The sequence below is a fragment of the Lineus longissimus genome, chromosome 14, assembly GCF_910592395.1.
Source record: "Lineus longissimus chromosome 14, tnLinLong1.2, whole genome shotgun sequence".
NCBI classification, from domain to species: domain Eukaryota; kingdom Metazoa; phylum Nemertea; class Pilidiophora; order Heteronemertea; family Lineidae; genus Lineus; species Lineus longissimus.
In genome coordinates, this window is record NC_088321.1 from 15,291,384 (window position 1) to 15,305,899 (window position 14,516).

The 14,516-nt window shown below is 41.7% G+C and overlaps 2 protein-coding genes and 1 long non-coding RNA gene across 3 annotated transcripts; 1 reads left to right on the forward strand and 2 right to left on the reverse strand.

Moving 5' to 3' along the window:
- Positions 1–49: 49 nt before the first annotated feature.
- On the forward strand, positions 50–13,911 carry LOC135498653 (cyclin-H-like). The gene is made up of 10 exons (XM_064789039.1): positions 50–256; positions 817–954; positions 1,081–1,203; positions 1,503–1,778; positions 1,978–2,085; positions 2,278–2,333; positions 9,123–9,193; positions 9,545–9,656; positions 10,002–10,077; positions 13,373–13,911. The coding sequence occupies exons 2-10, from the start codon at positions 838–840 to the stop codon at positions 13,409–13,411; spliced, it is 978 nt and encodes a 325-aa protein (XP_064645109.1). The 5' UTR covers positions 50–256; positions 817–837; the 3' UTR covers positions 13,412–13,911.
- LOC135498652 (mitogen-activated protein kinase kinase kinase 20-like) lies at positions 2,411–8,402 on the reverse strand. Its single transcript, XM_064789038.1, has 2 exons — positions 8,296–8,402; positions 2,411–5,358 (listed from the first exon to the last, which is right to left on the reverse strand). Exon 2 carries the CDS (start codon positions 5,202–5,204, stop codon positions 3,957–3,959), a length of 1,248 nt encoding a protein of 415 aa, XP_064645108.1. The 5' UTR covers positions 5,205–5,358; positions 8,296–8,402; the 3' UTR covers positions 2,411–3,956.
- On the reverse strand, positions 10,428–12,838 carry LOC135498654 (uncharacterized). Its single transcript, XR_010449119.1, has 2 exons — positions 12,695–12,838; positions 10,428–12,463 (listed from the first exon to the last, which is right to left on the reverse strand). It is a non-coding gene; the product is annotated as an uncharacterized LOC135498654 (long non-coding RNA).
- Positions 13,912–14,516: the final 605 nt, after the last annotated feature.

The window sequence follows — 14,516 nt, forward strand, 5'->3', positions numbered from 1 at the left end:
GTCAGCTTATCGGTCGTGTCGGAAGAAATCAAAACCCTAAATTGAACTCATATTCTTTTAAAAAAAAAAAAAATCCGAAAATAGCTCATATCGTGGCGTCATTTTGGTCAGCAAACATCCCCCTTTTCAAACTAACTCAAATAAAGACAACAAGAACCAGTTGATGGATAACGTTCTTCAATTGTCCTTTTATCTGTAGGCTACCATCAAAACATATAAATGTTACTATTTAGCCTATTATGAATTTGATCATTTAGTAAGTAGTTTTTTTGTGTCCGAAAATAGAAAACAAAATTTAGTGTATTTTTACATTGCTAAATTTTGGGATGAGTACGATTATTAAACATGCCTGTTCAATCGTCAATATCGTAGTACTGCAGCTGACTCCTCCACTCTGCTGTCTCCATCCATAGTGTGCTCTGAATTAATAGACTTTCTTTTTACAGAAACCATTTTGTAAGCAGGCCGCAGGCGCAGCGCAGAGCAGAGCAACCGACATCACACACAATGCGTGAATGCGCAACAAGGCCAAACTCAAAACGTTTGAATAACAGACAATGATAGGCCTTTTCGAAGAAGTTTGCTCTGGTGCTGACCAGTCATGCATTTCACCTGGAACAAAGGGTCACCGAGGCTAAAGGCATTGTCCGAAGTCTGCAGGCTGCTTAGGCCTTCTGACATAGGCCTATTCTTATAATAGTGTGTGCATTTGATTTGTTAAGGCTCTGATCGTCCTCTTCGAAAAGGCCTTTCGTGCCCCCCTCCCCCCGTGGCCTTGGGCAATTGAAGTGTTGTACTGTACTGTATCTTTTTCAGAAAATTTGATAAGCGGTTACGATGTTCCCAACAAGTTCTCAGGTGAAGTTCTGGATGTTTGCTGACGATAAAGAAATACTCTGTCTGCGGAAAGAGGCCAATGAAAGATTCATTAAAGAGCACGGCAAGTCGAAATCGGTGAGGTTCCTTCTCTGGAGTTTTTTGTTAAGGATGGAATCAACATCATCATCAATATCATCATCGTCGTCGTTAAACAAACTACATTATTTCGATCGGGGATTTTAAATTCTAACCTTGTTGCAGGCCGAAGAAAGACAAGAATTCTTCTTAACTACGGCGGAGGAACGATCATTGCAACGCCATTATGAATACATCCTCAAGGAATTTTGTGCCAGATTCCAGCCTCCAATGCCAAGAGCAGTCGTGGTAAGCTTCGCTGTTATCTATTCAACAGATTGGGAAGTTTTTCTTCTGTCCAGGCATTTGAGATGTCGTTGATATGCATCTCCCCAACTTCGTAAGGATGAAATCAACTCAAAACCAGCAGAGTCTGCATGTCCAAGCAAAGCTGGGCTGAATCGATGGTCACTTCATGAAATATAGGGCTCTCGGAGTGACATCAGGTGATATGCGTGTCTCACACTCCTAAGACTGAAATCGGCCAGAACTCAAAACCACAGTGATACACTCTTCCCTTCATGCATGCATCCCACATTGACTTACAGGGCTGCTCCATGGCCTACTTCAAGCGTGTCTACATCCATAACTCGTTGATGGACTACCACCCTCGCGAGATGATGCTGACCTGTGTCTACCTGGCCTGTAAGGTCGAAGAGTTCAACGTCTCGATAAACCAATTCGTGGCAAATTTAAAAGGTGACCGAGAGAGATTCGCAGATCTGATCGTCAGTTGTGAGCTGATGCTGATGCATCATTTGCATTACCACTTGACGATGCACAGCCCTTATCGACCATTTGAAGGACTGATGATCGATATGAAAGTGAGTACCAAATAGAATTCATGTAATTGACAAATACTTTTCCTTTTCTCTTGCTTGAGGTTTAGTTTCAAAGTTTGTCACAAGATGGCAGGACAATCAAAACTGAACTTCTGTTGAAATTAGAGACAGCTCTTTATAAAATGAAATAGGCTCTTTCAGCTAAAACTAAAGATCAAATCATTTTCTTGTTTTTTTTCAGACACGATGCAAAAGCATAACTGATGTTGAGAAAATCCGAAAAGGTGCCGACGATTTTATGGACAGATCGCTGAACACAGATGCAATGTTATTGTTTTCACCGTCGCAAGTGAGTCGCTTGTTTGCTGTCGGGTTTTGCACAGAGGGAGGCAAAGGCACTGAAAATAAAGAAATCGACCCCTCATTGGGTGCCCCCTTATAGCTATTTGGGTAAACACATCATCATGTTTATTTGCTGTCATCGACAGCCCTGCAGTATTAGACAAGTTCTTCATTTTTGCCCCGTCTTTCATATTTTCAGATTGCCCTGGCTGCCATTTTACACAGTGCTTCAAGGTTACAACAGAACCTCGACAAGTAAGTCATTTTTTCTCGATAGAGGAGATCGAAGACTGCTGTGGCACAAATAAAATATCAAATCAAAGATCTTTTCAAAATTACAATCTTTTATTACATTTCAAAACAACATACTGTATACATAGAATCTCTCTACAATGATTATCATGCAGGTTACAAACAATAATAATAATTCACTCTTATATTACACTCTATATCACAAAATATGGACGGATGCCAATCTGGTCTGTAATTACATCGCTATTCTCTTTGCTGGTTGCTGATTGGCGAAACAAACACTGGATGGTCGACCACGTTATCTGTCGTCTTCACAAGCAGCACCACCTTCCCCCAGTTGAAACTGTCTTCAAACTTTTAAGGATCACGACCACTTAAAATGAAATTGACCAATTAAAACAACTTGGTGTTGACCAATTCCAATAAAAAAGTTACGATTTTAGAAAGGTGTTTATAAAATGATTTTGAGAATATCGCATGTTTATGACATAAATGATGAGCTGTGAAGTTCTCCTTGGTAACAGTTTGTGTTATATGACTATCTTCACATCAATCTATCATAAACGCGCGAGTTAATTTCCAATGTTAGATATATATGGAGAGATTGGATAAATTAAAGAAAGAACTCCTTACAAAAACGTCATGTTTGATGTTTGCTGAAGGAAATTTTGTCGACAGCAAGTTTAAACATGACGAAATATTGACATAACACTTTCAACTTAAGTTAGGAATGACCATGATTAAGAATTCTTGCTATAATGTTAATGGCTCGGAAGTGAACTCAGAGTGACTGCAGCACCACCTACGGGATTTATCAGGAGTTTGCTACCGTATCGAACGAGGTGCTTTCTAAACCTCCCCATTCTCTAATTCTCATCTTGGCGATTTAGCACACAGTCTATCTAAATGAACACAAAATTATCACAGGTTTCATATCAGCAGTTTGATATTTCAAATTTTCCAATTAAAAGACAAGAAATTTTGGTTTAGCACAAGGAAGTATCTTCAATCCGGACGGAATAATTAGCAAATCACTCACCTGAATTACTTTATCTCAAATACCTTAAATGACTTTCCCAATGAGAATGTAATCGAAGGGGTACATGCAAGTAACCCAAATATTGGTTATTTCCAAGCCAACTCCAGCTTGAGAAATGAAGGTTTTGACCTTCTGAAAAGGCATTTTCATTTCCCCCAAAAAACCTAGGGGGCGCATATTTTGTAGGCTGAAAAACCCTTAGGTTTTCAGAAGCTCAAAACCTTTATTTTTAAGACTGTATAAATGATATCTAGATCTATTGAACACAAATAATATAAACTGCCAGCAGTTTTTTTTCTTTTTTGAAACTAAACACTATGCTAACTAGCTATTTGCCACTCTCTAAGAAATTATAGTACAATAAATCCTCAACATACCGCAACGATGCACTTTTCATGATAAATCACAACATTTGCTATTGAAAAATTTTCATAGATATGATATTTTCCATTTGTGGCTTGATTTTGGCAAGATCAGCTTACCCCCTCCATCTAAAAAAACCCCAATTAGCCTGCATCCATTTTCAGTTGGCCATGACACCAGCAACAAAATACGTGTTCTTTTGGCCTGAACCTATTTCCAGCAATTCACATGTCTTTGTACTGTAGCAGTTTATCAGTCAGCTTCTTGGCCGAGGGTCTCTTGTCCGTATTCCCCACCCAACAAGCCTCGACCACATGCGTCATCAAATAACGCCTTGTCACCGTCCAATCGGCCATATCAGGCATCGGCGGTCGCTCATCCAGTTCCAACACCGACCACATGAGGGCGTACGGGTTAGTCTTGTTTTGAAACGGCACTTGGCTTGTCAGCATCTCCCAGAGCAGCACGCCGAAAGAGTAAATGTCGCACTTGACGTTGTATTTCTCACCGCGCATAATCTCCGGTGCCATCCAGCGCGTACTGCCGATCATCCCGGTCGCTTGTGTTGTATGATCGATAATCCGCGACGTGCCAAAATCGCAAACTTTTGCGCGGAGATTTTTTCTGACGTGCGAATCACACAGGACGACGTTTGGTGATTTTAAGTCGCGGTGGGCGATGTTTCTGTCGTGGAGGTACGATAAGGCCTGTAAGATGTCGCTTGCCCAGTTTATAACATCATGTAGTTCTATTGTATTTCCGTCTTTACGTGTTCGCTCGATATGGTCGTACAAAGATCCGTGTTTGGCTAACTCCATAAACATATACACCGTCGCCGTTGGAGTATGGAGATAATACTTATACAATCGCAGCAACAAAGTATGTCGCAAATCCCGCCAAATCTTTATCTCCCGTTTATAGTTCTCCAAGTCAGAATCACGGCTCAGTTTTACGATTTTTATCGCGATGTCCTTTTGCCCTTCGTGCCAGTATGCACGATAAACATCACCAAATGTCCCGTATCCGATGGTCTCCTTCCAATCCACGACCCGGTATAATTTTTTCGGCAAGTGCGCTGGCGCGGTGTGTTTTGTCTCGTGAGGCAGGTCAACCGACTCCCCCAGATCATCTCCTAACTCCAAATTCTCACTCGTTTGAGATTTTAACGCCTTCTGGACGACCGTGGCAGTCTGGTCCGACTTATCAACAACCAAGGAGGCCGCCTTCACCAAGGACAAGTCCTGCTCGCTTCGAAAACGAAACTTTCCGTTTTGTATTTTCGGAAGGGATAGGGTGCTGGCGTCTGATCTGATGGGGTCACTGAACGAGGCCCCCGGCGGCCTCGTGTGGGTCCGAACAAATCGATACGTCGTTGTTTTCTCATCGACCGGAAGACTCGGGAGCAATTTCGTACCCGGCGAGAAATCCTTATAGTCAAGGAGACTTGGTGGTTTCTGTACCTTCGCCATCATGATCGATTCTGACGTCGTTTATCCGAAGAAATTGTTCAAGATCGATATTGATTTTCTGTTGAAGGACTTTGATTCGTCCTTCTCGTCAGGGTTGGTGTCCTCCATTTCGTCCCGGGATTCTACTCAATCAAACCTGGGGTCTGGTCGGCAAAATCTGTAAAGAGAAGAATGTGCAATGTGTCATTTTAGCTCACGGAACTGCAGAGCAGAGGTGGACCTGGGAACAGGTTGCTGAGTTATGTCAAGGCAGCAAATACAGTGAACCAGTTTTAAAACTACTCAAGTCAAGGATGTTTAAAACCAATTGCAATAGTTAGTGCTAATGAGGAGACGATTGCTTTGAGCCTGGCAACCTGGAAAGGCCAAAATAAAAATGTTTTGGGTTTTACGTTGAATGATGAAATAAGGCAATACCTAAGTATAGGCTGAAATAAATGAAAATGCATATTAAAAATCGGAAGAAGGCAATTCTGCTACGAAAAGTGGTGTTCTGCGGCCCCCCCCCCCATCCCAGAGAGTCCACTACCCCCGCCCATCCCCGTCCCAGGACCAAAAAGTTAAATACTGCCCTGCTTATACAGTTTCAGGAATGTATAGATCTGGTAATTGTCAATATACCTTAACAAACAGCCGACCTAAAAGACATAATGCACCGCTGCACCCTCAACCTGTGTATAAACTTTGAATGTAAATCAAACAAATTCCTTCCTGTAAACCGAGACACAAAGGCCAGACCAGTCAAGTTCCTTCCAAGAAAATCTCTCGTAGTTCAATAGATTAGATATAGGCCAACATGCCATTCCTAGTCGCGAACTGATCAAAATGATTTTTGAGATATCGAGACCTATTGATTACTTTAGGGCCTGTTGCTCATAACAGATTTTGTCACTAACGCTGGTTTTGATTTGACATTATCTCCTTCCGTTAAGCCCTTAGACTTGACGCCAAGGTAATTTAACCCCAGCGACAAAACTTGCTTTCAACAACCTTTCTGAAATTCACTCACCATTTTGAAACCACAAGACAGAACCAGAGCATATCCAAACTTAACAATGCCACAATCTCAACAAGTATCCCTGTTTGAATTTCAGATCAAATTGGAAATCATACGTGCCTACAGACTTGATGATCCTAGACTGAGTCCTGCCTTTCCCTTCAAATGCTTCCTGAGCTTCAGACCGATATTTTGTATACGTTTGCTAAGGTTTGGCATGGGCCTCTAGCTACACACCAGTAGGCCTATAGGATTAAGACCTAATTTGGCAGTATTGGCTTAGGGATGCGATAACAGGACTAGTTTTGGAGATAAACAGTGTTGGCTTGGTGTCGTCTTAGTGGGGAACCTTGTATTGACATTGCCTAGTCTTAGAACTTTCTCGGGCCCTCCAGTGTCCGTAATAAGCAGAAAAGTTCAGCTGGGGAGAGGGGTGGATACAGCTGGTCCTGCGTCACTCGGCAGGGAGAGGATTATTTTCATATTGTGTCTGAGGGAGTAAGGGGACAGAAATTCTGCTGATAACTTGTCAATATTTTCTTTTTTCTACTAATAAGGCTAACATGGGGACGTTGCATAACTAGGCAGATTAAACCTGTCTGACCTCTGTGTCAAGGGATTATTATCAGAGTAATTACTCTTGTGACACAGGCCTAATCCATTGGTTTTAAAATTTGTCCATGAGTCTAATTGGTGGTTTTGATTTGTATATACACAACACTGCAATAGATGTATGACCACTTGAATCCCTGAGCTTCTGGTCCCAATTAATCGAACAATAGAGTATCTTTGATGGGATCCAAGTGTAGAACATGGTTGTTGTAATCATCATCAGATAATCATCAGATTCTACCATAACCGTGGGCCAGCTATCATTCTATGACAGAAATTTCGCCTGTGTACCAGACTTGAAGGAGAAGAATTCTCAGGAATGATTTTAGAAAGCCAGGCCTTTCAATGAAATAGTTCTTACACTGTTTAAAGGTGTAGGAGGGTGCCACTTGTCCCCAACTGTAAAACAAACCAAAAAAATTGTAGAAAAAAAAATTTATAAAAAAATTTTTCTTCATTTTTAGGGATAACTGATCCTCTGAAGCATTTTCTGCGCCACAGAGTACTACAAGGTGTAGAGGTGTATACATGAGATTGAAAGTCCTAAAAACTACCATCTTTGATTTTGATAGCCATTTTTGTCGACCGGTAGCCTTTAGATAAAAACTGAGGACCCCTGAGCCTTTACTTTGTGGCACAATCCAATCCAAACAAAGGTTGTAAAGCCTTCCGATGTAAAAACGGAAGTCCGTTCAAAATTAGACCGAATTGTTACTAAAAATAGATGTATTGACGTCAAACTTTAATCGCTGTTTGATTGCCTGATCCATGGACAATTGCTCCGTCAAGCGTGATGTCGGATGTTCTTGTTAGAGGTGTATCAACACTTACATTGCAACAAATCTAAATTAGCTGTTGTGCTCATTAATCCATTGATATATTGAAAAAGACTTTCCAGCGCTCAAATTTGATGAACTTGCCAATTTTTACCTGGCGATAGACTTCTACTTTGATATAGATAAGTTTTATGAATTGTTAAGTTGTTTTATATACAGTGGAACCGCTCTTAAGTGGAGAGGTTCTTTATATCAAATCATACCTGCGACGCAGTTAACCAAAAAGATACACAATTGTGAAATGGCAACATATTTGTGTCAAGGCCTGGCGTCAAACATATTGACATGACCGTTCATTGGAAAGCTCTCGATGAGCTCTTTCTAATGATACCATTGCTAAACCTATTGACATGACCATTCATTGGAAAGCTCTCGATGAGCACTTTCTAATGGTACCATTGCTTAACCTATTGACATGACCATTCATTGGAAAGCTCTCGATGAGCACTTTCTAATGATACCATTGCTAAACCTATTGACATGACCATTCATTGGAAAGCTCTCGATGAGCACTTTCTGATGCAACCATCTATTTCATGATAAACTGCAGTTCCAAATAAGCCACACGTTTTCTGAAATATTCTCCCTATAACCACAATCTCTAAAGGGTTAAATATCTCAAAATTAGAGAAAGGTGAACGTTACTTACCTGAATTAGTCATAATTTTAGCCAGGACAGTCGTTCAACCAGAGAATTGACATCTTTCTCAGCCAGGAATCCCGGGGCTGACCTCGCTAACAGCTGATTGGGTCGAGTCTTTTATGTTAGGGGGCATCTCAGGACCAGTCAAACTCCTTGAGAGACAAACCCAAGGCCTCCTGATTATGAGTGGTTCACTTACACAGCTTTAATCACTAGCATGAGCTTGTTTTCAACGAGTTGCTAAATATCTATCAATGTATCCATGGCATGCAAGGGGAGGAGCATATGAATGGCTCTAGTGTGCACACAGATGCTCAGCAAAAATCACAACCCTTATTGTAAGGTTACAACACTCTTAAGATGGTCCCCAATATTCACCAATGTGTCACGCCCAAATATAGTATAGTAGTATGTTGTGTGTACCTGGTACATAGGGGAATTCCCCATCGCTAAGGTAAACAACTTGGTTGTTACTGTTGCTACCTGAACAGTGACACCTGTTGGTGGGAGATTGAACTAAAAAATCCATTCCATATGGCTCTGGTCCAACTGGTTGTACTATGGGGAATAAACAGAAAAATAACTAACAATTGATTAAGGGGAGGATGGGGTGACGTTGTAGGCCACCTCCTGTATAGAGGTCGCAACCTACTTTCCAGTTTAAAAGGAACAATAGCGTTATAAAGGAACTATTACCAAGCTGCTCCACAGTAATAGTTGCTGTCACAGATGGAAAAATTAAATATGGTCCGGTTGTGCCATTGTGTTCGGTTGTGCCATTGTCTCCGGTTGTGCCATTGTCTCCTACATTTCCCATCACCTTGTCTTTTCAGATACGTCACGGAAACACTCCTTGGTCCGGTCGATAATGACAAAATCAAAAAGACGATTGAGCAAATAAAACGTTAGTATTCTGTCCGTCCCAGATGATATTTGCATTTGCATGTGATACTGTCATATTGACTGCAAAGGAGTAGGCCTACTTATCCTTTATGATTGACAAGTCTACCGCTTGTATGATGATCTTTAACCCCTTTGAACAGTGGCCGACTTTTTCCTGACAATTGTTCTGGCAGGAGTTTTGGTTAAGGTCAGCCAAAGAAGCTTTTGGTAGTGATGACCTTCTTTTTGGAATTTGTCAGGGATACTGCAGTGCAATAGACCCGCACTTTCTATGAATGTAGCAGTTAGCAATCCCAGTCAGTCGCAATCGCTCGTCCGCGGGACACTTCACATTCTCATTCTCCAATTCCAGGAGTACGGTACATGATCCGAAACCAGGAGCCGTTAAATCGAGAGTTCGTCAGAAATATCGAAAAGAAGTTGGAAAAATGTCGGAATCAAGAAAATAACCCCAGTAGCGAAGTGTAAGTTAATACTTTATGGAAAAATCACAGATCAATGCTTAACCTGCACTAGATCTTCATCACTTTCCTCGAGCAGAAAAGCATGTAGGACTTCCTGTCAGGTGATAGGTTTTGACCAATCAAAGCCCCTGTATGTGATCATGGCCGTGCTGTCTGTGTCGAACAAGCATGTTAGCTCGCTCCTGATTGGCCGATACCTGTGAGGAAGTCCTAAATTACTGCTTGAGGAAAGTGGTGAATGGACGAATTTGATCTATTGATGTTGGCAGTAATATCAGCAGTAACATTAGCTGGATATATGTATATCAATCGGAAAAAAGATGTTAAAAGTGTTGTTGTTTTCAGATATAAACGAAAGATGGAAGAGAAGTGGGACGACGAGGTGGAACGACAGACGCGAAAGCGACAGAAAACTTCAGAGGTAAAAAACGAATGCCTCAGCTCCGGGAATAGGCATGAATGATGTTTTCCTTACAGTTGAGGTGCTGTTAAAATGCTTCTTTCCAGCTGGGCACTTCCTGTGGTTAACTGGCTGAACTTCGCTGACTTGTGGGGCCAGATTCGGTTGATTTTGACATCATGCCCAGCGTGATCTCATCAACATCAAAGGCACCCCATAAGGCGGCCATTTTGTTTTCCCAGCTCCACCATCTTGGATGTTGATCAGGAAAGAGGTGAATAGTATAGGCAGCTCAGTGATACCCCAGAGAAAGGCCTCCATGGACATTTAACATAGATTTAAAGCATTAAAAACATTTGAATTAGACTCAGTTCGGTGAAAATGTGTCTTTTATTATCGTCATGGGCAGTGACCTGTTACACCCGATCCTTTCAAAACCAGCAAAACCTGTTCAAGGCAACATGTTGCAGTGAACAATCGCTCAGTAATGGGTTAACAGATAATCCAACAATAGCTCGCTGCAGTCCAGCTTCCACAACAATAGGACTATTTGCATCACCTGTTGTCGTGTGTACCAGAGCCGTTTTAATCGATTGTGTGTGGAGTTGCATTGAACATGTGTTGGCCTGGACGGGGCGAGGTCTGGCTTAGATATGAGATAGGACATGAGGAAAAATATTGTCCGATTTGTAGGTTTTACGATGTATAAATCTTTTAAAAACATGCAAAAATCATCAGGAAATCCAATTGTTACATATTCTGTGACTGATTTACACTTTTTTGGCAAAGGTTTACATACTGCTGGACTTAAAGACTCCAGTCGCTTATAAAAGGTGGCTGAACCCAGATCCATGATCACTCCCTCCTTGAGCACCACAAGTAGCCATTCTCTTAGTGCATCGGCCAATGCATACTGGTATTATGCATTTGAAGGTTACCTGGATGACTCATGGTGCTACAAGCAGGCAGCAGTCGCCTGTCTTTAGGCTAGGCAGCTATGTATTCTTTTGAGGGCTTTGAACTGTGGTGACTACCTCATTCTTCTCCCGTTCTCCTCTCCGTCAAATCAACCTCTCACTCAAGAGGTGTTTACCATTCTTAGGGAAGCCATACAAATCAATGACAGCCAACGCCCCTAGATTCTTCTTCAGACTCATATTACTAAGCCACACATCCAGCGAGAAAAACGTCGCGTTGAAATCCTCGATCGGATTCAAAAGATTCACGAACATGAAAACAATGTCAACCAGCAGTACCAAAAACAAGTAAAAGAGGGCAGTGACATTGATGATGTGGAGAATGAGGGTGAAATTTGCATACGGGGTCATGCAGTGCGTCTCAATGGCTAAGGGGTCAAACTGCCTGATCTCGTCTGAGCAGACATAGGTGGCGTCCTTGTGCTCCATGATGTAAACGCACGAAAAGACGATGAAAAAAACATTGACGATCATTTGGAGGCAAAGTTTTGTGAAATACAACCAGCAGACGAGACGAGTCTGTTCATTCATGCGAAGTATCGTCTGCATCAAACTATTTTCCGGCTGGGTGGCCAACATTTGAACGAATGTTGTTTTAATCGTGTTTTTCAGCGTATTGTAACTCTGGACGTATGTTTTGATTTTGTCAATATCATGGAGGCGCTGCATCGCAAACTCGTGAAATAGTTTCATCAGCGTTTCCATATCTGTCAGCTTCTTTGCCGCGAGATACCATAAACATTGTAGTACGCATAGTATCGTTCCCTCCAGAATGAAATAAAAACGATCTGTCCGGAATTCAAACTCCGCACACAAGTCATTGATTACCTGTTTCCCTGTCGCTTGAGATTCAAAAACGCCGGTCAGGTTTTTGAAATTGAAACACGTTGTCTGATGTCCGAAGTGGTGGACGATGATTATGTAACATATCGCCAAAAGCGACAACCATCGTACGATGTTTAGTGCCATTTTGAAACTCGGGAACTCCTTAAGTTGGTGTTTGTCAAACATTTTGATGTCGATTGTTTGATTCTCACTTTGGTTAAGATTTATAGTTGAAATCAATATTTATAGCGTCAGTGATTTCTCTTTAGTGTCATTGGACCAAGGCCTGGTTTGGTGTATATTGTTATTTTGGATAGGCAGTTGCAGAAATCTTCCCAACTGTCAAGCAAGAAGTTGACTCCTTCTTTCACAGTTCGAAATCCAATTCAAGAATTTTTGATCAACATATCAACATTTGGGGAAATGTCCCTAAGAAAGTGTGTCTGTCCTGCTTCAGTCCAACAGCAGACGTGATTGCTAATCAGTTCGTACGTGTAGCTCCCTAGGCTGTCCTTAGATATGTTGTCACTAACTCATCTGAAGATTTATTTGCCTTGTTCAACACCCTTGGTTCTTTTAGGCCAAGTTAAGCTGGTGGACATCTCCTAAATAAAAAATATAATCCATAAATGAGGTGGTTAATGATTTTGTTTCCCAAACTGCAACAAATCACAACAAATCTGCAAATTTGCAAGGCTCATCATGATCCAAAAATGTGGAATAATTAGCGACATGAGAAGTAGTTATTTGCCTTCGTGAGGAAGCACCTTGAAGAATCATTCCACACAACGAAAAAAGGGGGCCATGCGCTACCCACCAATTCACCACTGACTTACCTCAGTCTTGCATGACCATTATCCTCTGCTATTTACAAATGACGCAAAGTCCAAATGATGTAGAGATGATCAAATTGCACCGCATCTGTGGCCGAACGTTTCCACAACAAAAGACCTCGTGCTTGCTGTGGCTATCGTCTTCAGTGTATTCACAAATGAGGATTAATCCAATTAATTCAGGGCCTATTAAGTTTTGCTGCAGCTGTGTCCGAACTAGCAAACAACGTGTGTTTGGAGAACCTGTCAAGTATAGTGTGTCTGAACACCCCTTTCAATCTAAAATGGGATGGTCAGTCTGTTGAGAACTTACATGTAGTGGGATGGTCTATTATAGAAATCAGGGGATGTGGCTGGTGTTGACACATGCTGAAACTATAGTGATTGGTGGAAAACCAGCTCACTATTGATTTCTATTTTTAAAGGGCCTATGATGAACATTTGCCATCGGATATCAAATTGAAATAGTAGTCCTTGGTGGTGACTCCTCATCCTGAGGAAATCAAGGGGAAGGTCCCCTCCTCCTTGGCCCTGCAGGAGAAGGCAACTGATTTCCTCAGGAAGTTGACACCAAGGACCACTACAATGAATGAGGGGCTTAACATAATACAATCATTGATGCCCTGTGACGAAGTCCCTCAAGCATTCCTTCACTAATTTTTCTGTTTTGATTCGTTGCAGGAAGAACAACGACTAGATGAGGAAATCATTGGAACATAGCAGCCTGATTCCGATCCATGGAAAAGACATTTGACTTTACTTTGACTGATCCCTACAAGTCTGGGCTTCATTGTGAAGCCTGTGGTCAAAAATGTGGCACGCTCCGAGCTGTTGGATCTACACAATTGGCTGTGCAGTGGTTCCTTCTGGCAATAATGCAGATGAGAAGTTGATAATCTGAGGATGTGAGCATTTAGATATGGAGTGTGTTTGTTTTTGACTTTCAATGGGAAGGACAATCTCGATCTCACTACCCTGAGACTCACCACAGACTAAAATCAGCCTTGGACCTTGATATGATTTCCATTGGAAAATGTCTCACAATTTCCACTGCTAAACAGTATGTGTGCTCAATTATAACAGCTGGACATTTTCAACTGATAGATCTTCGCGAAATGTGCTGCCATCTCAATGTGTTAAACTAAGGACCAACCATCCTTTACAAAACTTATTGTGGACAAATTTGTACATACATCCCAAAAATAAAAAATGTTACGGAAGTCTTGTCTTAGTAGAACCTTTTTTCCGTAATGTAGAACTTGCATTCCGTAACATCGAAACCAGGCACCTGTTATTCTGAGCTTGGCAGGTTGAGACGGACTGGTTGTTCATTTTACCGAGGAGCCTCATAGCCTAGGGGTTAACACTGCTGGCTACCACGCAATAGGGCCCGGGTTTGGTCCCGGGGTGAACCCATGATTGTATGTCTGGATGAACCGACGTGGCTTTCTGGTAACTTTGCTGGCTCTTCTCAGTCCTTTTGAATGAGACATGAAACCGAGGTACCTTGTATCGGCCAGGGAAAGCAGAAGACCCAACCATGACCGTCCAAGTGAGAAACCTGGGTAAATTTCTATTGTGCAAGGGAAAACCTTTTACAGTGACCAATCTCCCGTGAAAGACAGTTGCTTACGCTACACAAAAATAAAAAAAAAATCAAGGGTCAACCATTGAACTTTTGAGATATGTTGAATTTTGCACTAATCGGCGAAAAACGCACCAACTGGCACTGGACGGCATTGCAATACGGGGTCAACGCACATCCTAAGTTCAGTGTACACATACGTCGGCAACAACAGTAAAATGAGTCGTTTCTTGTTAGTCT